At 35.8% G+C, this 24,480-nt stretch overlaps 1 protein-coding gene across 1 annotated transcript; it reads left to right on the top strand.

The window, feature by feature from the left end:
* Positions 1-20,672: 20,672 nt before the first annotated feature.
* On the top strand, positions 20,673-21,395 carry LOC113295442. The gene has a single exon (XM_026543781.1). The coding sequence runs from the start codon at positions 20,673-20,675 to the stop codon at positions 21,393-21,395; it is 723 nt and encodes a 240-aa protein (XP_026399566.1).
* The last annotated feature ends 3,085 nt before the right edge of the window (positions 21,396-24,480 follow it).

Raw genomic sequence — 24,480 nt, 5'->3', positions numbered from 1 at the left:
TATTAAGCTTGTACATACAAATTTCCTACGAAAAAGTTGGTGGTGTATTTTGGTCCCCCCAGTGTTTCAATTGGTATCAGAGCAGGCAAACACGTTAAGACCTAATAAGTATGTGAATGAAGCAGTCTGATTATATGGACACGAGTAAAATCTCTGATAAATATTGCACCAGTTTAAAAGAAACTGTTTTTATGGATTCAGGAGGAGAGTTTGAATTCACAAACCCTCTTAGAGGCGAACACTGTGTCTCCATTAAACAGTCTGTTATTGACAAGTGTCCTTCCGGTCGTTTTACAGATGAGTCTGACTCAAATGGAGAACGAGAAGCAGCCAAGGAAAGCTCTGAAATTTTCAAGCGAATTGAATTTCAGACTTCTGAACTCATTCGGCTGAGACACAAAGTCAATACTCTCATCGGTATTATTTCTAAAAATGATTTCAAAACAAGGATTCTCGTGAAGATGATGCCTTGGTGATCGCGATTAAGAACACTTCTCCACTTTGTGATAGTGAATCCAAAGAAACTACCATGATGACAGTTTCTGAACAAGGTGATGGATTATAAAAGTAAGAACACATTTTGTTCATGATATACTAACAAAATCGCAGTCAGAAACTAATAATCAAAGTACTACTTTGATAAGAGACGATTAGTTGAATTTTTCTGACCAAGATATAACTGTGTCTCCGAGGATGAAAAGTTCTTTACAAATTGAAATTGTTAAGACTACCTATTCTGATTTCATTGGAATTCAGAAAGTGTGCTTCTATTGCAACACCAAAGGACATGTTCAAAGGAAGTGTAAACTGAGGTTGGAAAACTATCAGTTTGACCGTCTTCAAAACACCTTGAATTTAATTCTGAAAGGTATTACTGGTATTCGAATGTCTAAACCGCTTGAGGTGAGACCACATTCAAGCAAATCTTCTTCCAGGAATGTCATCACTTCATGGTACACAAACCAAAAGGGTAGTATGCAAAACCTGTCTAAGAAGAACTCTGTAAAACCATCACAAGTATGGGTTCGAAAGGATATACCATCAAGAAGGGTGAACACTTTTGAAACAACTAAACAATCTAACCTGAATTTGATCATTACAGGATACAAGGATCTTAACGACAAACTATCCGTCTCAAGACAAGGAACTTCAGATAAGAACTTTAATCATGTCTCTTATTTTGATGACAGTAATTTTTATGATCATTTTTCACGATTCAACAGAAAGAGCAAAAGAAAATAACAACATTATTCCGATGGTGAGTGTACAACTCACCCTTGTGCATATTAGGCACAATATTGGAACCTTATCCATGAAAAATACAGCTGGATAAGGATTATTGCATGACAGGTGTACTATTTACTTCAAGTAGTACTTGTTTATGTTGTGCAACACTTTGTTCATATTGCAATCCCTTCAAGCTCAATCAGATTTGAATGTGATGAAATTAACATTCTCTGATCAAAATCTTTTTAAATATTAATTCTCTTGTGCTCTAAACTCACGTTTGTTTAGCTAAGAATATATTAATGTTCAATGAAGAATTGTCATTGCTAAGAAGGATGATTGTAGTATTAAAAAAATTTGTGCTCTTTAAAAGAAATCTTTTTTGACCCTCAAAATTGTGTTCCGGAACCCGTTAGGATAAACCAGTCCCGCTTCCAAAAGGTACGCATACATTTCTGTCTTGACCGTGTAAACCCTAATTTCTAAGTCAGGTCACGAACTGTCGTACATCCCAGGGAATATCTTTTCCTTTATATACCATAAATTGTGATTGAGAATTTCTCATCCAAGGTTTTTCAACCAATCATGTCTCATATGTCTCGAATTCTCAAAAACATGGAGAAAGCTCTTAATAGCAATGGTATTGAATCAAGAGGAAAGAAGAGAACGTTGGTCGATGACGAAGTTATTGATTCATCCGAGATTCCGTCTGATGTGAATTGCTACTTTGCTTATGATCATCAAGATGTTGAACGAGAAGAGATGATTTCTGCTGAGGTTGTTTATGATTTCCTTAAACAATTTGAAGAAGCAAAACTAGAACCTGTTGAAACGCTGAAAAGTTTAGACATGGTGAAGACTGAGTTGAAAAAGGTTTCTGCTGACCTTGTTCTCATGAAATCTCATGTTTGTGAACTACTCAATGAGGATATTTTCTCTGAAGAGCTCGTGGATACAGTTGATGAAAAATTCAAGTTAGTTATTTTTGTTTTCTTCTACATATTAGGAAACTTCTTTTGAGGATTTTATTGTTGAGAAGGATAACTAGGTTTGGTATAGCAAAGATTGTGATTACACATAGCTATTTCCAATGTTTTTCATCTTGCATGTTTTTAGATTTATTTATTTAAATTCTAGAGTTGTTGGAAGATGAACTTGCAGTATGTAATCATTATTGGGTTAATTATTGCAAAAATCTTATAAAATATTGTGCCTTTACGTTTTCGTGAATCGATTTAATATTTCATATATGCTTAGAAGTAAAATCTATTATTTTTTTATAAACGAAAAATCGAACAAACTCTTTGAGATTTTTCTCGCAATATTGATATTTTTGTGATCACACTTTCGTGTTTTGCTTCTTGACACACTCCGTAAGATTCTCTTTTATTGAGTAAATTCGAGTAAAATTGTCTCGTTGTTTGTAACTGGCCTTGATATTAATTTATGTCGATACTATGGATAAAAATCCTCGTGATTTGTTAATGTCCGTCAAAATCCTTCTTTTTCACAAAAGTAAGGTCATTCATGTTGTTCTCTTGGGAATGACATTTTATGGGGGAGAGTTCCTAAATGAACTTGTGCTTAATTATTATATCTCTGTGGGAAGTGTGGTTGTGGAATCATAAAGGGGGTGCTTGTATCTTTTTAATCTCCTATGATGACCGCTAAGTTTTTATTACTATGTGAAATCATCTAAATAAGTTGATATGAGGAGTTACTTTTTAACTATGTTAGGTACTATACCTACCTATATTCCAGAACCTCAGATATTTATGGTATGCGTACTAGGTATGTGTACCCATCATGAGTCCAAATTTTAGTAAGTTCTGGAAACCCTCTTTTAATGGTTTGAAACATTCTCAAATTCTATGGATAAAAATATCATTGCTTGGAAATTTTCAAAATGATCCATATGACCCAAACATAATTCTTGAATAATAAATTGCTTTCAACCAAGATTGTTAAAGACCTATGTTCATTGCTTGAATCATATTTCGAGATGTTTAACAAGACAAGATTGACTGGAAATTTCTTCTTTGTAATTTTAAATCTACTAGGAGTCATACACATAGTCTTATATAGATAGAATGGTAATTCATGTGATCAAGGTTCAGTCTTTACATACCTCTTGTTAATGAAGTTCTCCAAATATATTACTTTAATATTAAATCTTCAATCTTCGAGGGTTATTCAGTGATGTATGATACTCAACTACTAACCTCTAAACCTAGTCCGAGACTTGACTTCAGTAGACTAGAAATCAAGATATAGTTTTGTGCATATATAACATTGACATCAAGCTTGAGATAACAAAACTTGAGAGTTCGACCGAACAGTGCTCTAACAATCTCCCTTTTTGTCAATTTTACCGACAAAATTATTAGTGCATATGGATTCTGTTAGAGCACTGCTCGGTCGAACTCGCAAGCATTGCTATCACAAACTTGTTTGTCAAGTTTAGTTGTTAAAACTATAATTATTGATTTCTAGTATACTTATAGCTAAGTCTCGGATTAAGATAGAAAGTGTAGTTGAGTTTTAAACTTCATGTCGTTCATTTATTGAAGACGAAGAACTACTAAGGGGAGCTTGTGGAACTTCATCAACAAAAGGTATGTGGAGACTTGAACTCATCTATCACTCAAAAGTCTATCTACTTTATCTCCTATTTGAGACAAAAGTCGTTTAGCTATATAGACATCGATTATTCACATTTGATATTTTGAGCTAAGTTTAACTCGCTTGCATATTTCTCGAAATATGTGTCAGTAAGCTTTCACTTTAACCAAGTTCATCTTATATTCTTGACGAAAGTCAAAAGATGATCATGTGAAAATCGCCTGGTAACATCTTACATGATTTGTGTGAGACAATCATTTGATGTAGACTCAGAATGTTTCGTATTGATCATTCGATCACTTGAAAATTGCTTTGAAGCTAATAGTTTGTGTAAGACAACTATTCCCGTCTTCTAAGAATGTTTCAATGATTAAAATGAGAGTTGAGAACAATTAACCATGATTGGATATAGCACAGTATGCGTACCTGTATGCTAATGGTTGCAAGTTATTCCAAGTCCGAGAACCATAGTATGCATACCCGTATGCATACTGGTTGGTTTGTTGAAAGTCCGAGAACTTAGTATGCATACTCGTATGCGTAATGACGTAAGTTCAAGTCCGGGAATTCAACTGAGTTTGGAGGTATGCATACCAGTTTACATACTGGCGAACCCAAACTAAGTCCGACCACTTAGGTATGTGTACCCGTTTGCATACTTGAGTAGGTTATGTTCTAAAATCAGTTTGTTCATGAACTAATACATATATAAATTAAGAAATGCAATCTTTTGCAAACCGTGGCTATAATGTTCATGAATTGATTCGAGTGAATCCAAATAGATTATGCTTCAATTGTGTCTTGTATACTTCTATGAGAATATGAACAATTGAACAACTCTAGAACTAGTTTCATTTGAGTCATTGGAACTAGTTGTGATTGAGATGAACAAGGTTGATATGAAAGTGTTCATATGGATAACTTTGGTTAACTATTGTTGAGCCAACAAGGTGTACATGTTAAGGTACGGCTACCCATATCCAAATGAAGTCACTTTTCATTTGTGTGTAATAAGTTAAGTTCGATCTAACAGTTGAAAGATATTAGCTTGAGTCTAATCAGGTTTTCATCTAATGGTGAATATTGAATACTTTGTTACTAAGGTAACATTGATTGCGAACCCTGATTTGAAGACTATATAAAAGGAGAACTCTAGCAACTATGAAACCTAATCTACACACCTCCTGTGTGATACTAGTTGCGACTAGAGTCGATTCTCCTTTAACCTAGGTTTTTCCAAAACTATTATAGGTTAACGACTTAAAGACTTCATTGGGATTTTGAAGCCAGGCCCAACTATTTTCTCTGTAGTTGCGTGTTTTGATCTTGCTATATTCTATCGTATTGAGTACTATCTTCTCTAAGATTTGCTTGAGATCTAATCTCTGATAGGAAAGATAAAAAGTAGTCACAAACATCTTCGTCTCATCGTTTGTGATTCCACAATATCTTGTTTCGCTTCCATACGATTAAGATTATTGTGTGGTGATTAATATTACTAGGTTGTTATTCTGGAATATAAGTTCGGTTTATCAACTGGTTCTTGTGCACCTTGATTTATCAAAAGACGGTATAAAACTCATAGGTATTTCTGTGGGAGACATATTTATCTATTTCAATAGACTTTTCTGTGTGAGACAGATTGGTTTATCAAGTCTTCGACTTTGAGTCGTAGCAACTCTTAGTTGTGGGTGAGATCAGCTAAGGGAATCAAGTGTGTAGAGTCCTGCTGGGATTCAGAGGCGTAAGGAACGCGACTGTACCTTAATCAGTGTTAGATTCCAGTCCGAAGTTAACTTGTAGTAGGATAGATGTAGCGGCTTAATATAGTGTGGTGTTCAAATCTGGACTAGGTCCCGAGTTTTTTCTTCATTTGCGGTTTCCTCGTTAACAAAACTTCTGGTATCTATGTTATTTCTTTTACGCATTATATTTTTATATAAGTGAAATATCACAGGTTGTGCGTAGTTCAATCAATTAGATAATTCAACCTTTGGTTGATGATATAAACTGATTGACACTTGAACATTGATCTTTGGTACCATTCAAGTTGTTTCACATAATAATCAGGCTCACGGATTTCTTTATGTTTGATTTGCTGATTACATTGTGAAAAAGAGATACAACTCTTGGAGATATTTTTATTGATTGAGTCTAACTGTCTAGTTGATTCCCTTGGAATTATATTGGAGTTTGTCCATACAGATTGCCTAAACGAAATATTGGGTGAGGTTGTTAGACCCCCGCCTTTTCAATTGGTATCAGAGCAGGCAAACTCGTTCAAGACCTCATAAGTCTGTGTTTGTAGCAATCTGACTCTATGGACAGAAGTGTTATGTCAGTAAACGTATCACCAGTCTTCGATGGCTCAAATTATTTATGGTGGAAAATTTCTATGCGTGGCTTTCTTCAAGCGCGTGATTTTCAATCATGGGTTCGTGTAGTTAATGGCTATGATCCTCCGGTTGTTACAAAACGCGATGTAACTGTTCCAAAGGATATTGGTGATTATGATGATGTCGAGATTCTTGCCGCAATGCAAAATTCTGATGGATTAAATGCTATCATCCATGCTATTACCGCAGATTTTCAACACCATGTGACTACGTGCATTAAGTCTAAAGAAGCCTGAGATATCTTAGAAATGGTATTCGAAGGAAACTCCCCTGAGAAAGAAGCTAGGCTTTAAAACCTAAATTCTGATTGGGAAAATCTTTGTATGGCTGATGAAGATTCATTTGATGAGAATCACAAAGTATCTGAAAGTGTTAATGCGGTAAGACTATTCCTGAAAAGGACATTGTGATGAAAATTCTCAGATCGTTGCCAGCCAAATACGGTTCTAAGAAACATGCCATCGTTGAAGGAAATAACCTTAATGCTCTATCCATAAATACTATCGTTGGTAAGTTAAAGATCTTTGATCATGAGCATACATCCAAATTTAGAAAGGATATTGCTTTCAAAGCACAAAAGAACACAAAATTGCTTGACAAGAGTAAATGTGTTGGCAACTCTTTGAATGATCATATTGAGACTGATTCGTTAGATGAAGATCTTGATAACTCAGTCTTTCTGATCACAAGACAGTTTAGAGATTTTTTTTTGAAGAGAAGTAAAATGTTCGTCAGAGATACGCTTAGATCATCAGTTAAACCTCATGACCGTGTTCCTCCATTCGAAGATATTCTTTTGAAGAGAAGTAAACGGTTCGTCAGAGATAAGCTTAGATCATCAGTTAAACCTCATGACCATGTTCCTCCTAAAAATAAGGATTATACAGTCGATACTGACGATGAGGATATGCCTCAGTGCTTTAAGTGTAAAGGTTTTGGACATTTTACAATGAGTGTCCAAATCGTAGAAAATACACTGGGTACAAAGGTCTTGCTGCAACTCTTGATGAAATGTCTGATCGTTATGATTCAAATGAAGATGAAAAATTAAGTGTTGCACTCCTTGATAAAAATATTGATTTTGATAATTGTAGCAATACTCATAACAATCTTGATATTTTTCCTGGAGAAACTTCTTCAACTATCTTGGAGGATAAAATGGATTTTTCTCTGTCTACTGGAAATTCTATTTCTAATGTTTCAGGTACTACAATTTGTCTAGCAGCTTGCTCCGCTATGGTGTCTGAATCATCCTCCAATTTAACATGTTCTTACTGTACTATTAAGGGTCACGAACTCTCTAGTTGCTTCAAGTACAAGCATAAAGTAAGGTATGTCAACAAACTTCAACGAAGAGCAAATCGATTAACAAACAAGCTCAAACTTGTTCAGAAGTCGTCTGAGGTGTGTAAACTCAACTCTTCTCCAAAGAAGTTAATTTCTAAAGAAAATGTTAGATCATTACAGAAAAGAACATGGCCTAAACATTCTATTGAAAAGGACGTTAGGGACTCTTTCCAAAAAGGTCATGGTGGACAGATTATTGTTCACCCCAATACAACTTAATTGTGTTGGCTATGCATCTTGTCTCAAGTGCCTGATTCCTAAGAGACAAGAGTTAAGCATTTTCAGGCCTTAAGAAAAGGATTTTTTTATTTTGTTTAGAATTCGGTTGATCTTTTCATATCCTAGATTGATATTGAAAAGAGGTTTCCATGTTTTGATTCATTGAAAGAGGGTTAAAATCGACAACTCTGCTTTCTTTAGGGTTGAGAGTTGTGCGTACGTGAATCTCCTTACATTGTATAAAGGTTTCGTAACCCTACATTCCTTTTTCCTTCCTTGCAAAAACTCTTTTTTATCATAAGTTTGCTTGTAGAGCTTGCTTTGTGAATTTCTCTCACAAACCCATATTTGTATGGAGACTCCAAGCATTATGACTTCTGATGGAAAAGAGGTTAATATGATTGTAATCCATCAATCATGAAGGAAAAAGATAAATCTTCGTTACCCTCTTCCTTGAAAATAAAAAGGAGGAATGTGAGGAAATCAAGGGTTGTCCCTTCAAATCTTCAGAAGTTTTCTAGTGTTATAGAAGAGTTGAAGGAAACAAGAAAGGAGATACATAAAATAAAAGCTATTGTTTTTAGGACTCGTGAAATTCATAAGGCCCTAGTTCGGCCTAAGTCAAGAAGGTTTGTTGAAATTGGCTCCTTTCTTCATGAACCTTATGTTCCAATGGTTGTTGACGACAAGGAGTTCGGGGACGATAAAGAATTTTTTAAAGGTCTTAATGCTAGGAAACTTCTTATGAGAATTTATTCTTGTGTTTTAAGAAGGATAACTAGGGTTTGGAATAGCAATTATTGTGAGTACACATAGCTACTGCTAATGATTTTCATCTTGCAATGTTTTTAGATTTATTTATTTAAATTCTAAAGTTTATTTGGAAGATGATTTTGCAGTATTAATCTTTATTGGTTTTATGTATTGCAAATTTTTTTTTACGGGATATGTGTGTTTACGTCTGTGAACTATGATTGTCCCATATATATCAAAAGTTAAGTCTATTATATTGGTATGCAAATATTGATGGAAAATAGAATGAACTTTTGATAACAAAGATTAAGTCTATGGAATCATTATGTAAATATTGATGAAAATAGAATGAATCTTTGATATTCCGCAGTATTTATCTTTCCCTAATCTACTTCTATGTGTAAGTACTGTGCGGCTCCGTAAGTTCTCTTAGGTTGAACATTTCCGATTAAATTAATCATGAGTTCTCTTGTGGTTAATTTAATTGAGTTTTCTGGATATAAATTCATGTTTCATGTGATTTGTTAATGTCCAAAGAAATCCTTCTTTTCTTGTAAAAGTAAGGTCGCTCTTGTTGTTCTTTCTGGAATGACATTTTATGGGGTAGATTTCTTAATTGAACTTGTGCTTAATTGCCAAATCATTCTGGGTAGTGTGACTGTGGAATACTGTAGGAGTTTTCTTGTATCTTTATAAACTCCTTGATGAATACACTAAGTTTCGACTATGTGAAATCATCAAAACAAAGTTGATATGTTCTCTTTTAGTCATGAAGTATCTCTATGAGAATTTCATTATGATCCCGCTAGTTTTCGTACCTTTGCCAATTTATATTGACAAAAAGGGGGAGAATTATTTTGTAGTTCACATTACATATGCATATGGTTTACGGATCATTATGTAAGGGGGAGTGGTTTTCATTATGAGATGAAGTATTCACTAAGGGAGAGTGACACATATCACCATAGTATTGTTTTCAAAAGTTGTGATGCGATTGGACTTTGATGTTGTGTAATAATACTATGAAACTGTATAACAATGATTGAGAGCTACCGTTTTCTCATGGTTATAGATACGGATCTTAAACAACTATAATGTTGAGTTAAACACATTCAGAATCACTGAAGTACTTGGAAGTGACGAAGATTTCGAGGAATGTTGAAGAACCAAGGAAATCAAGCATTTGGATGAGAAGCTACAAAGTTTATTTATTTTATAATCCATATGTATTGATAGTTTTGTCATTAAATTGACAAGGGGGAAGACTGTTAGAGCACTGCTTGGTCGAACTCGCAAGCGTTGCTATCTCATGCTTGTTTTTCAAATTTAGTTGTCAAAACTATAAGTCTTGATTTCTAGTCTACTTATAGCTAAGTCTCGGATTAGGATAGAAAGTGTAGTTGATATTTAGACTTCGCGGCGTTCTTCGATTGAAAACGAAGAACTACTAAGGGGATCTTGTGGAACTTCATCAAAAAAATGTATATGGAGACTTGAACTCATCTATCACTCAAAAGTCTATCTACTCTACCTCCTATTTGAGACAAAAGTCGTTTAGGTATATAGACTTCTACTATACACATTTGATATTTCGAGTTGAGTTTAACTCGCTTACATATTTCTCGAAATATGAGTTGGTAAGCTTTCGCTTCAACCAAGTTCATCTTATATTCTTGACGAAAGTCAAAAGATAATCATGTGAAAATCGTCTGGTAACATCTTACATGATTTGTGTGAGACAGTCATTTGATGTAGACTCAGAATGTTTCGTATTGATCATTCGATCACTTGAAAATTGCTTTGAAGCTAATAGTTTGTGTGGGATAGATGTTCCCATCTTCCAAGAATGTTCCAATAATTAAAATGAAAGTTTAGAACAATTAATCATGATTGGATATAACACAGTATGCTTACTTGTATGCTAACTGTTACAAGTTATCCAAGTCTGAGAACCATAGTATGCATACTCGTATGTGTACTGGTTGGTTTGTTGAAAGTTCGGGAACTTAGTATGCGTACCCGTTCGCATACTGGCGAACCCAAACTAAGTCCGGCCACTTAGGTATGCGTACCCTTTTGCATACTTGACTAGGTTATGTTCTAAAATCGGTTTTTTCATGAACTAATACATTTATAAATTAATGAATGCAATCTTTTGCAAACCGTGGCTATAATGTTCATGAATTGATTCGAGTGAATAAAAATCGATTTTGCTTCAATTGTGTCTTGTATACTTCTATGAGAATAAACAATTGAACAACTCTAGAACTAGTTTCATTTGAACTAGTTGTGATTGAGATGAACCAGGTTGATATGAAAGTGTTCATATGGATAACTTCGGTTAACTATTGTTGAGCCAACAAGGTGTACAAGTTTAGGTATGGTTACCCATATCTAAATGAAGTCACTTTCCACTTGTGTTTAACAAGATAAGTTCGATATAACGGTTGGAAGATATTAGCTTGAGTCTAATCATGTTTCCATCTGACGGTGAATATTGAATGCTTTGTTATTAAGGTAGCATTGATTGCAAACCCTAATTTGATGACTATATAAAAGGAGAACTCTAGCAACTGGGAAACCTAATCCCCACACCTCCTGTGTGATACTAGTTGCGACTAGAGTCGATTCTCCTCTAACCTAGGTTTTTCCAAAACCATTATAGGTTAACGGCTTAAAGACTTCATTGGGATTGCGAAGCCAGACCCAACTATTTTCTCTGTAGTTGCGTGTTCTGATCTTGCTCTATTCTATCCTATTGCGTACTATCTTCTCTAAGATTTGCTCGAGATTTAATCTCCGATAGGCAAGATAAAAGTAGTCACAAACATCTTCGTCTCATCGTTTGTGATTCCACAATATCTTGTTTCGCTTCCATACGATTAAGATTATTGTGAGGTGATTGATATTACTAGGTTGTTCTTCCGGAATATAAGTTCGGTTTATCAATTAGTTCTTGTGCACCTTGATTTATCAAAATACGAAAAAAAAACTCATAGGTATTTCTGTGGAGACAGATTTATCTATTTCAATGTACTTTTTTGTGCGAGAAAGATTGGTTTATCAAGTCTTCGACTTTGGGTCGTAGCAAATCTTAGTTGCGGGTGAGATCATCTAAGGGAATCAAGTGCGTAGAGTCCTGCTGGGATTCAGAGGCGTAAGGTACGTGACTATACCTTAATTAGTATGAGATTGGTTAGGGCTCAACTACATTCCAGTCCGAAGTTAACTTGTAGTAGGCTAGAGTCCGTAGCGGCTTAATATAGTGTGGTGTTCAAATCTGGACTAGGTCCCGGTGTTTTTCTGCTTTTGCGGTTTCCTCGTTAACAAAATTTATGGTGTCTGTGTTATTTCTTTTCCACATTATATTTTCATATAATTGAAATATCACAGGTTGAGCGTAGTTCAATCAATAAGATAATCCAACCTTTGGTTGTTGATATAAATTGATTAACACTTGAACATTGATCTTTGGTACCGTTCATGTTGTTTCACTAATAATCAGGCTCACTGATTTCTATCTGTTTGATTTGCTGATTACATTGTGAAACAGAGATACTACTCTTGGATATATTTCCATTGATTGAGTCTGGCTGTCTAGTTGATTCTCTTGGAATTATATTGGAGTTTGTCCATACAGATTGTTTAAAAGAAATTTTGGGTGAGGTTGTTAGACCCCCGATTTTTCAGATTCAAAATAAATCAATCTTTCAGCTCAATACATGCTTGATTTCCTTGGTCCTTCAACATCGTCTTAAATTCTTCGTTCTTCAAGTTCTTTTATGGTTTTGCATGTGTTCGTTTCAGCACCTTTGTTGTTGAAGATACATAGTGATAACAACTTATGAGAATACTCAAATAGAGCTTTTCTTGAATAAAAAATCACTCAACTCAATGGTTATTATACAAAAACATAATATTGTTACCTTCCTCAAATTTCAATTGCACCACAACTTTGAAGCAATACTACGATGATATATTCTCCCCCTTAGTAAATACTTACTTCTTTTGCATAATAGGAAAAACCTATAGATTATAATCCACCCCTCCTTACATAATTCTTTGAAAAGCCATATGCTGTAGTAAGATACTACTTAATAATTCTTCCCCTTTTGTCAACAAAATTGGCAAACACGAAAAACATGGATCATAATGAATTAAACAAAAGAGCATCAAGACTAGATAACCGAAAAAGCGGGGGTCTAACAACCATGCCCAATATTTCGCTTAGCAATATGAATGGACAGACGCCAATATACTTTTAAGAGAATTAACTAGACAGTCAGACTCAATCTTATAAAAAGTATATCCAAGAGTTATATCTCAATTTCTCGATTCAATACTTACTCAAGCAAATAGAAATCTGCGAGTCCAATTGAACACAAGAGAAGTTAACTTGAACGGTACCAAAGACCAATGTTCAAGTATCAATCAATTTCAATCAACAACCAAAGGTTGGATTTACCAATTAATCGATTCAACGCACAACCTGTGATATTTCAATTATATAACAAAATATAATGCGGAAAAGAAATAACACAGATACCAGAAGTTTTTTTAACGAGGAAACCGCAAATGCAGAAAAACCCCGGGACCTAGTCCAGATTGAACACACATTGTATTAACCCGCTACAGACACTAGCATACTACAAACTAACTTCAGTCTGGACTGTAGTTGAACCCCAATCAATCTCACACTGACCCAAGGTACAATTTGTGCTCCTTACGTCTCTGATCCCAGCAGAATACTACGCACTTGATTCTCTTAGCTGATCTCACTCACAACTAAGAGTTGCTACGACCCAAAGTCGAAGACTTTAATAAACAAATCTGTATCACACAGAAAAGTCTACAGGAATAGATAAATTTGTGTCCCATGAAATACCTACGAGTTTTTGTTCCTTCTTTTGATAAATCAAGGTGAACAGCAACCAATCGATAACCTGGACTTATATTCCCGAAGAAAAACCTAGAATTATCAATCACCTCACAATAATCTAAATCATATGATGGCGAAACTAGATATTGTGGAATCACAAACGATGAGACGAAGGTGTTTGTGACTACTTTTCTATCTTGCCTATCGGAGAAATTAATCTCAAGCCAATCTTACGATTGTACTCAAATACGATAGAAATATCAAGATCATATCACACAACTATAGAGAAAATAGTTGGGTCTGGATTCACAATCCCAATGAAGTCTTCAAGTCATTAACCTACAGGGTATCGATAGAAAGCTAAGGTTAAAGGAGAACTGACTCTAGCTTATACAACTAGTATCACACAGGAGGTGTGGTGGTTAGGTTTCCCAGTTGCTAGAGTTCTCCTTTATATAGTCTTCAAATCAGGGTTTGCAATCAATGCTACCTTGGTAACAAAGCATTCAATATTCACCGTTAGATGAAAACCTGATTAGATTCAAGCTAATATCTTTCAACCGTTAGATCGAATCTTAGCTTGTTATACACACATGAAACTTAACTTCATTTAGGTTTGAGTAACCGTACCTAAACGTGTACAATTCGTTGGTTAAACGGTAGTTAACCATAGGTTCGCCATATGAGCACTTTCATATCAACCTTATTCTTCTTTACCACAACTATTTCGAATGACTCAAATGAACTAGTTAGAGAGTTGTTCAATTACTTAGATCTCATAGAAGTATACAAAGCACAATCGAAAAAAAAACAGTTTTGATTCACTCAAATCGATTCATGAACATTATAGCCACGGTTTGCAAAGATTGCATTCCTTAAAGTACGCGTACTGGTAAGCGGACTTTAGTTCCGGTTATCCTGAGCAGCAAAGTACGCATACTTTGGTTCAAGGATATTGGACTTACACACATATGAGTTGTCTCACAATGTTTATATCCAACCATGGTTATGTATTCTAAACTCTCATTTCAATTATTGAAACATTCTTAGAGGACGTTATATAGTTTTTGTTCATAAACTATTTTTCGTAAAAGCGATTTTCAAGTAATTGAAACTAATATGACTTTTGTCACTAGTAAAGATGAACTTGGCCAAAGAGAAAGCTTTCCAACACATATTTCGAGAAATAGATAAGCGAGATAAACTTAGCTCGAAATAGTACATGTGTATAATCATAGTCTATATAGCAATACGACTTTTGTCTCAAGATAGGAGATAAAGTAGACTTTTGAGTGATAGAAAATTTCAAGTCTCCACATACCTTTTTGTCGATGAAGTTCCACCAGTTCCTTGAGTAGTTCTTCGTCTTTGTATGATGAACACCGTGGAGTCTAGAGCTCAACTACACTTTCTATCCTAGTCCGAGACTGAGCTATTAGTAGACTAGAAATCAAGACTTATAGTTTTGGCAACTAAACTTGACAAACAAGCTTGAGATATCAACGCTTGCGAGTTCGACCGAGCAGTGCTCTAAAAATCTCCCCCTTTGTCAATTTTAGTGACAAAACTATCAATTAATATGGAATACAAAATAAATAAACTTTGCAGCTTCTCTTCCACATGCATGATCTCCTTGGTTCTTCAACATTACGCTAAATCTTCGTCACTTCCAAGTAATCCAATGATTCCAAAGGTTGTAAGTTCAGCATCATCGTTGTTGAAAATACGTAGCCATAACAATGAGAAAACAAAAGCTCTCAATCATTGTTACACAATGTCATAGTATTATTACACATCATAAAAGTTCAATTATATCACAACTTCGACAACAATACTATGGTGATATGTATCACTCTTCCTTAGTCAATACTCCATCTCACATGTAAACCACTCCCCCTTACATAATGATCCGAAAACCATATGTATTTGTAGTGTGAACAATACATTAATTCTCCCCCTTTTTGTCAATAAAATTGGAAAAGGTATGAAAACTAGTGGGATCCTCATGAAATTTCCATAGAGACACTTCATGACCAAAAGAAAGTACATATCAACTTTTTAGATGCAATCATATAGCCGAAGTTAAATGCATTCATCAAGGAGTTTATAAAGACACAAGATAACCCATATAATATTCCACATCCGCACTCCCCACAAAGATTTGGCAATTAAGCACAAGTTCAATTAAGAACTCTCCCCCATAAAATGTCATTCCCGAAAGAACAACAAGAGCGACCTTACTTTCACAAGAAAAGAAGGATTTCTTTGGACAACACAAATCACATAGGAATATGAATTTGTATCCATAATACTCCATTAAATTAACCACAAGAGAACCCATGATTAATTTAATCGGAAATGCTCAATATAAGAAAACTTACGGAGCCGCACAGTACATACATAAGAAATATGGATCAGGGAAGATCAATACTGTGGAATAGATAAAGATTCATTCTATTTCTCATCACCATTTCCACAATGACATACAATAGATATAATCCTTGTAAACAAAAGCTCATCCTTTCTTCCATCAATATTTGCATAATGACATAAAAGGCTTAACTTTTGTAAGTCAAAAGTTCATTCAATCTTTTATCAATACTTGCATATCGACATACGAAAGACTTAACTTTTGACCACGTATGGGACATACACAGTTCACGGACCCAAACACACATATCCCATAACAAATTGCAATATATACAACCATAAAGATTAATACTGCAAAAATCATCTTCCAAACTAACTTTAGAATTTAAACGAATAAATCTAAAAACATTGAAGATGAAAATCGTTGGACACAGCTATGTGTAATCACAATAATGGCTATTCCAAACTCTAGTTATTCTTCCTAAAAACACAAGAATAAAATTCTCATAAGAAGATTTCCTAGACAAAATCAAAACAACTCTTCGAGAATCATGATTTGGAAAAAAAATTAAACATAGACATCAACCAGAGATTGAACATGGACGAGTTTATCAGTTTCTTTCTTCAATTCGTTTTTCAGAAAATCAAGATTCCTTGTTGCAATTCCAAGTTGTTCACGAACGACCTCAAAATCTCGAAGTAGATTTCCTACCAGTTGTGATGAAATCTAAACTGGTAGTTTGTTTTCATGATCAACAACATGATAGCAGGTTATGAAAACAGGGTTCTCGTGAAACTCGATAGTCTTTCCCTTCTCAACATTGTCTTCCTTGTTGCATCCATCCATTGTGCACACAAAAATCAGGTGAACCTTTTGACGTTACGGAACGTGTATGTACCAAAACGGAGCATGATACATACATACATATATATATATATATATGAGTGTTTCTTAGGAAACCCTAGGGATACTCGTATATGTTCCGTGTGGATCAGGTGTACGTGCACTTATGGTTACAACCTTGGTACGAGACCAAAAGAATAATGGAGCTAAATTTAGAAGAAGTCTTGAAAAATTCAAGAATCATTCTAAACAAAGGATGACATTCTTAGTTCAAGGGAACATAAGAGATTGTTAAAAATCAAGGCAATCAACAAGAAATTATTCTCAAGAGTGAAGGATCAAAAAACATTACATCAAGTAAAGTACTGGAGCAAGGCTCAACAGTTTTATGATCATTGTTTCGTAAAGGATAAAAAAACATAAAATATAACAACAACTACTTTATCAAGACACAAAGGCTTCTTGAGAATTATGAGCATCCTTCCACATTACAAGAAGGATGCTACATTGAGCAGTCATGTTGTATTTTGATGAGATTTTTGCTCATCAATAATATTGACTTCTTCTCTCTTTCCTTCTTGAAGATTTTCAGAAAAATCACTAGGATTAGTTGAAAGAGATTTAACCGAAGGGGAACAAGGAATACCTGAACCTGCCGCTTTCCTTGCCTTTTTGAAACTCCGTTTGAGTCTGTTTATGCTGATCTTGAGCTCTGAGACTCGATTATTGATATGAATGAAATCTGGAGCAGACACCTAGGGTTCACTGTCTTCTTTTGAAGGAGATAAGGAATTTAGCTTTTATTTCTTTCTCCTATGCCTTTTTATCTTTTCAGAGTAATTTAAAGAGTCAGTTGTCCACATGACATTCTTCCCTCTACAATTGTAGGCATTTTTTTGTCTCAAAATCATAATCTAGAAATGACTAATCACAACGTTTCTCTTGATTGCAGACACTGCCTTTTACTCCAGCAATATGAGAGACGGGTTTAATTACTTCTTTATACATCCATACAAGAATGTTGTGAAGTTTCTCATTCCTCAGTCGAAAACAACATCTTTGTTCAAGATGCCCTTTATTTCCGCAATAATAGCAGTTAAAGGATTTGTTTTTGGCTTTTCTCATGCGAGTTAAATTTGAAGGAGTACAATCCTTGTTTCCAAAACTGTCGGCTGCTGGTAAGGTTTTTTCACATGAAGAGTTGACATTAGCTTGAACAAAATTGATTTTATCAGTACTTGGAGCGTCTATTCCCTTATATCCCAGACCACGTGTATCACTATGTTCTTTACATGCTCCAAGCATAGAAGATAATATTTTTGAGCTAGAATTGAATCTTTTCACATTCTCCTCTAGTGATTTTACCTTATTAAGGGCAGCAACGAGATCGGTCTCCAAATATTTTTCTCTGGCGAGGAGACTGAGTTCTCTGTCATTAGAACATTTTTTTTGAGAGTCATATCTTGCTTCAGAATCCGCAAGTCTTTCTTTCAACACAAAGAGATTTCGAAGGAGATTATTACATTCGGACCTTTTTGAGCGTAAGTCTTCTTCTCGATCTTTAACCATAGGTTGTAAAAGTTTATATCCACAATCATAACCTTTAAAGAGTTTTCTCATCTTTCTATTTTCTTGATAGAGAGGTGCCAAATATTTTCTCAAGCAATCTGTTGACTTCTTTTCTTTCAAGGGATGGTCAAAGAGCTTGATATATTGAGAGACCTCCCCATCAATAGTTTTTCCTTCTTCTGAATCACTCTCATCTGAAAGATCATCCAACTGGTCATCAAGACATTTTTCCCAGTTGAAGGCAGATTCAGACACACAGGCAGGTACAAAAGGCTTCTTAGATGTCTCAGGATTTTGAAACATCTCATAGGAACTCTGATCTGGTGTTGCGTTATCAGAGATATTACTGCCGTCCATAGAGTCAGATCGCTACAAACATAGAATTATAAGGTCTTTAAACGTGTTTGCCTGCTCTGATGCCAATTGAAAAAGCGGGGGTCTAACAACCACACCCAATATTTGCTTAGCAATCTGTATGGACAAACTCCAATATACTTTTAAGAGAATCAACTACACAGTCAGATTCAATCTTATAAAAAGTATATCCAAGAGTTATATCTCAATTTCTCGATTCAATACTTACTCAAGCAAATAGAAATCTGCGAGTCTAATTGAACACAAGAGAAATTAACTTGAACGGTACCAAAGACCAATGTTCAAGTATCAATCAATTTCAATCAACAACCAAAGGTTGGATTTACCAATTGATCGATTCAACGCACAACCTGTGATATTTCAATTATATAACAAAATATAATGCGGAAAAAAAATAACACAGACACCAGAAGTTTTGTTAACGAGGAAACCGCAAATGCAGAAAAACCCCGGGACCTAGTCCAGATTGAACACACTGTATTAAGCCGCTAAAAACACTAGCATACTACAAACTAACTTCGGTCTGGACTTTAGTTGACCCCAATCAATCTCACACTTATCCAAGGTACAGTTGCGCTCCTTACGTCTCTGATCCCAGCAGGATACTACGCACTTGATTCCCTAAGCTGATCCCACCCACAACTAAGAGTTGCTACGGCCCAAAGTCGAAGACTTTAATAAACAAATCTGTATCACACAGAAAAGTCTATAGGAATAGATAAATCTGTCTCCCATAGAAATACCTACGAGTTTTTATTCCGTCTTTTGATAAATCAAGGTGAACATGAAACAATCGATAATGTGCACTAGTACAGAAATGGCCTTTAGCCACGCCAGATATAAATATCCCTGTCACGCCTTTTTGGTTTTGGCGTGTCTATAGGGCATACTTCTACCCTATAGACACGCCATGTTCAATGGGCGTATTAATATATCTGATTTCAGCCACGCCAGGGCTAGTAGCATTGCAAAATATCAACCGTTTAGTCACGTTAACTTTAAATTTTTTATTGGTCGTGTTTATTGACCAGTCTATGGACACATTAGGTAGTTGTGGCGTGTCCAAAAGGTTAGTCACACCATTTCAGGTGTGCTTTTAAAGTTGGTTCATTAGACACGCCAGTATATGCGTATCCATAGTGTACGATTGATTGACACGCCAGTATATGCGTGTCCATAGTGTACGATTTATAGACACACCAGTATTTGCATGTCCATAGTGTAGGATTTATACACACGCCAGTATATGCGTGTCCATAGTGTACGATTTATAGACACACCAGTATATGCGTGTCCATAGTGTACGATTTATAGACACGCCAAATTCAAAGTGTGGCCAAAAAGTTCTTCTTTGGACACGCTAGTATATGTGTGTCCATAGTGTGCGTTCTATAGACACACCGGTTTTATAGCGTGGCTAAAAAGTTCGTTTTGAAAAAATTAATAAAAAGCTTTTGCTCATATTCGAACGCATGACCTCGAAGGAGTTGGGTAACGTATCAATCCACCTAGCTTCCCATCTTTAGATGTTTACAGTTAGTGTTTTGAAAAAACCAGACTGGTTCAGCTACTCAACATTTTAATAAACACGCCAAATTCAAATTGTGGCCAAAAAGTTCCTTTTTTGGACACACTATCATATGTGTGTCCATAGTGTGCGTTCTATAGACACGTCGTTCGTTTTGAAAAAATTAATAAAAAGCTTTTGCCCATATTCGAACGCATGACCTCGAAGGAGTTAGATAACGTTTCAATCCACCAAGCTGCCCATCTTTAGTCTGCATAAAACAAAAAATGTCAATTAGAGCCAAAATAGCGATCTCAAAGTTTGGTGACCTACCAACACCTCCCTTAATAGAAATTCTAATAGAAGTAAAGGCAATAATGAGGATTATATGTTGAAAATATGTCTTGAAGGGGCATGGCTTTGAATGGGCGTGGTAAACAACGAGACATGAATAGACTCAAATAGGTATTTAATTAAGGGGGTAATTAGCAGAGGGGTTAATATTTTCAAGGTAATTTTCTACAGAAGAGGAAATGTTTAGGTTTAGAAAAGTAGTTTGAGAGAATGACATATTTTCCTGGCCAAAATCCATCAAACTCCGATGATAATCACCCCGTTGTTCCACCAGAAACGCCTGAATATTCCCAAGACAAATCACTTCTCCCTTCTTTGAGTGTGATTGAGTTGCAGAAATTGAGAGATGAAGCACAATCAGAGATTGATCGTCGTGTTCAAGAGAAATTACATCAAAGAGAAGAAGAAGCTGCTCGTATCCGAAAAGAGCGAAGAATCGAGGCTCTCTACACTGCATGGCTACCCAAATTCTTAGAATGGAAAAATAGAAAAGATGAGGAAAAGGTAGAGAGGCATGCCAAAGCCCCAAGATATGGAAGTGCGACAAAGAGTTATTCCGAGGCTTCTGATGGATTTGAATATGCTGTGGAGGAAGTGAACACCAGTGACCTTGATTCTGATGCTGCAGAGGATAAACGCAAGATGGATGCTTATCATGATGGGAGACTGAAGAGACGATTCGATTATGAACTTTCCAATCCCAAAATCTTTGCACGCACCATGAGTGAAGGTGAACCAAGCAAGGTAAGGGTAAGCAGACGAATTGCCATGGTAGATGATGAGGAAACTGAGAGTGACGAGGATGGAGAAGATGAGGACATTGATGAAGCATCGTCATCCAGTGGAACATCACCAGCTGCTTCATCTGACAGTGATGATGGTGAACGTTATGAAGATGAAGGATGGGATATTGACGAAGATGATTGGTGGTAATGTCTTCAGAATTACCAGGAAAATCTAGTTTTTCAGGCTTTGAAAAAATCTTGAAAATGATTAACAAGTTTTTAACAAAACAGTTTTTCTGGTAATTTTTTTCCTTCCTTCCTTTTTTGATGTTGGTGCAGATGGTGTGAAGCTTCTTCTTCTGTTTTCGGTTGTAAATTCAGTCGTCTTTCTTCCTTTTTTGGTGGTGTTGAATTGAAAAGATGGAGTTATGCAGGGAATTTTTTTGGTTTAAAGATGTAAGGTTTAAAGTGGTTATGTTATTTTCAGTTATGTTACAATGTTTGCTAGAATTTGGGAACAAGTAAAGTGGAATTCAGCTTCTGATTTGATATTTTGGTATTTTGAGACTGTGGTCGTTTGAGAATTAACTGATGAAATCTGGATGTAATGCTGAACTGAAACTTGGAAACTCTTAATGTATCTTTTTATGAATTGGTTGCTGTTTATTTCAAGGATGTTTGAGTAATGTTTGTACTTGTTTTTATTGGAATCAATATTATTTTGTAATGATTTTCTGTTTATGAGGGTAGTAAGAAATAACAAAGATCTGTAGATGATATAACTGCTAATGAGAATCACAATGAGTAGAGATGATTGATTGTTGCTCAGAGGGAGAAATTCTGAAAACATGAACAAAGAAAAGGTTCTCTCAGTGAAAAAGATTTTGCCCATATTCGAACGCATGACCTCGAAGGAGTAAGGTAATGTATCAATCCACCAAGCTGCCCATCTTTAGACACAAAATCTTAATTCTTCTCTTATTTTTGGTTCAATGGCTCATTTAAATCACCAAAATCATCGCAATTGCAACTGTATTCACCTCACTAATGATACACAGTTCACTCTCATCGCAAGCATCACAAGCAGCTCTGGCATCACTATCAGCATCACTAGCATTACAAGAATCACAAGCGTCACAAGCATCACTAACATCACTTACAACACAGGAAACGAAAATTACACCCAAATCACTAGTTACTCTAACTTGGAAGCTGGTCACTCCCCTTCCATGGAAATATCTCACCACAATGTCAGTATCAAAGTTCAATCTACTGAAGTTGTCTTATTTGATCTTAGAAAAAAAATTTCTTTCAATTGCAAGGAACCAAAGAATTCCCCCCCTGCAATTCAAGATCTGGAAAATCAAAACCCAATCTAATTATGATTATGCCTATTCTCTACGCACCAATGCTGATCTTCTGAAGATACTGTAGATGGGGGAAAACGATTTGCTGGTTTTTAAGGAATTGAGGAGACGACCGTACGGAGGAGACTCCTCGAACCGGGCGAAATGTTAAACCTCACACAGATGCACCGCTGCAAAGGGGGTGCTTTAGATTCGAGAGATCAATCTGTAGTACTCCGGCCTAAATCAAGACAATGACCGTTCCAGAGTAAATTCGGTCACAAGAGAGGATGGGTTGATCTGTAGGAGGGAAGCTGAGAAATGTGTGGAATCAATGGTAATCAAAGATTGTGGGTGTGTGAATTCCGAATACGATAAGCTCTGAGTGATTGAAATTGCTCAATTGATGAGTTGATGATCTTGTGTTGTCGATGAGACGTGAGATTGATGATACTGATGATGATTCAATCATGATTCAGAGACTTATTTATATTGCTGGAATTTTAGACACCAAAATCCCATGAAGTGTGACAGTTGACGGAATCAAGGAGTGGGGAAGTGGAGATCGTTTTTGAAACCAGTTGCTCATCGTGTGGAGACTTGGTCGATTTTCCACCCACTACCTCGTGAATTCCTTCAACTGATTGCACGACTTGCTCACATTCCATCGTGTGTTTGAACACACGTGCCGTAGACCGCCAGACCAAAACCCTAAGTGATATCCCCCCAAGTGACACGATTGACGTCTCGTGGTTTGTTAGTCAATTGATGACTTCGTGGTTTGATGGGACGATGAGTCCATGTAGTTGCTGAGTTGAACATGATGTTCTGAAACTCATGAATTGAACATGTCATGAGACAGAGGTATAGTTCTTACGATGAAGTGAGCAAGTATTGCTCATTCGATGGATCTATGAATATTGATTGTTGAACCAATATTCCTTGGTTTGAAAAAATATTTATCATCTGAGAAAGTGTTGCTCATGTGATGAATTGTTGAATATTTGGTCGTCTGAACATGCGTTGCTCGTCTGATGGATTATTGGAAGCATACTAAAAATATTAATTAGAATACTGGTCATTGAACCGAGCATAATTAATAAAATTAATGACCATGAGGTCGTCATAAAATTATTAAGGTTAGAATCTGGAATGATGATCCTTGGATTCAGAAACCCTAATTTGATCAATTCATGGTTCGTCAGAATTTCAACCATGGGACGAAGGAGGGAGCGATTACATGGGACCGTGGATCAACCATGTAGTGTCCATATGCTCACGTGAGCAAATACGAAGAACTCCTGAAGAGTTGACGATTTGTTGGTGAAAGAATGATTAAATGCTGGTTTAATCATTTATTCAAAAATGCTCGTCTGAGCCTTATGTGAGAAAACCTAATTAATTATGACGAGGCAAGGGACCGACCATGGAGTCATGAAACCGGCCCTGGGTTGTCCCGTGACCGCCTGAAGATCACTTCATGAAAATCCAAAGTGTTTGGGAGAGGTTTGGACCTAATACGAGCGATTGTGCAAATTAGGTCAAAACTGTGAAAATTGATGGGACCGGCTTTCGTGAACCAAAGATCCAATCTTGGTCGGTCAATATAGCGTGCTCGTGTCCCCAAGGCGTCCGCGTCTCAGTCCTGAGAATTTTGATATTTTCTGGCGTGCAATTGAGCATCCATTCGAGAAAATATGTCAATATTAGGGTTTCGACGAAACTGAGGAAAACACCATGAGATGATGAAAAATAATTATAAAATAAGGAATGAGAGGCGTGGGACCTCCGTGGTCAAGGCATGGTCGGCCGGTCGTGACCACGGTCCCGTGGTGCCTTTTCCTTAATTTTATAATATTTTGATGATTTTATGAAAAATTCATGAATTTTGAGAAATTTGATGATTTTTGGGAGTTTCCATGAATTGAAGGAGTTTTCATGAGTTCA

The sequence above is a fragment of the Papaver somniferum genome, chromosome 7 (assembly GCF_003573695.1).
Source record: "Papaver somniferum cultivar HN1 chromosome 7, ASM357369v1, whole genome shotgun sequence".
Classification (NCBI taxonomy): domain Eukaryota; kingdom Viridiplantae; phylum Streptophyta; class Magnoliopsida; order Ranunculales; family Papaveraceae; genus Papaver; species Papaver somniferum.
Note: the sequence above shows the minus strand (reverse complement) of the source record. Positions and strands in the feature narration are given on the sequence as shown.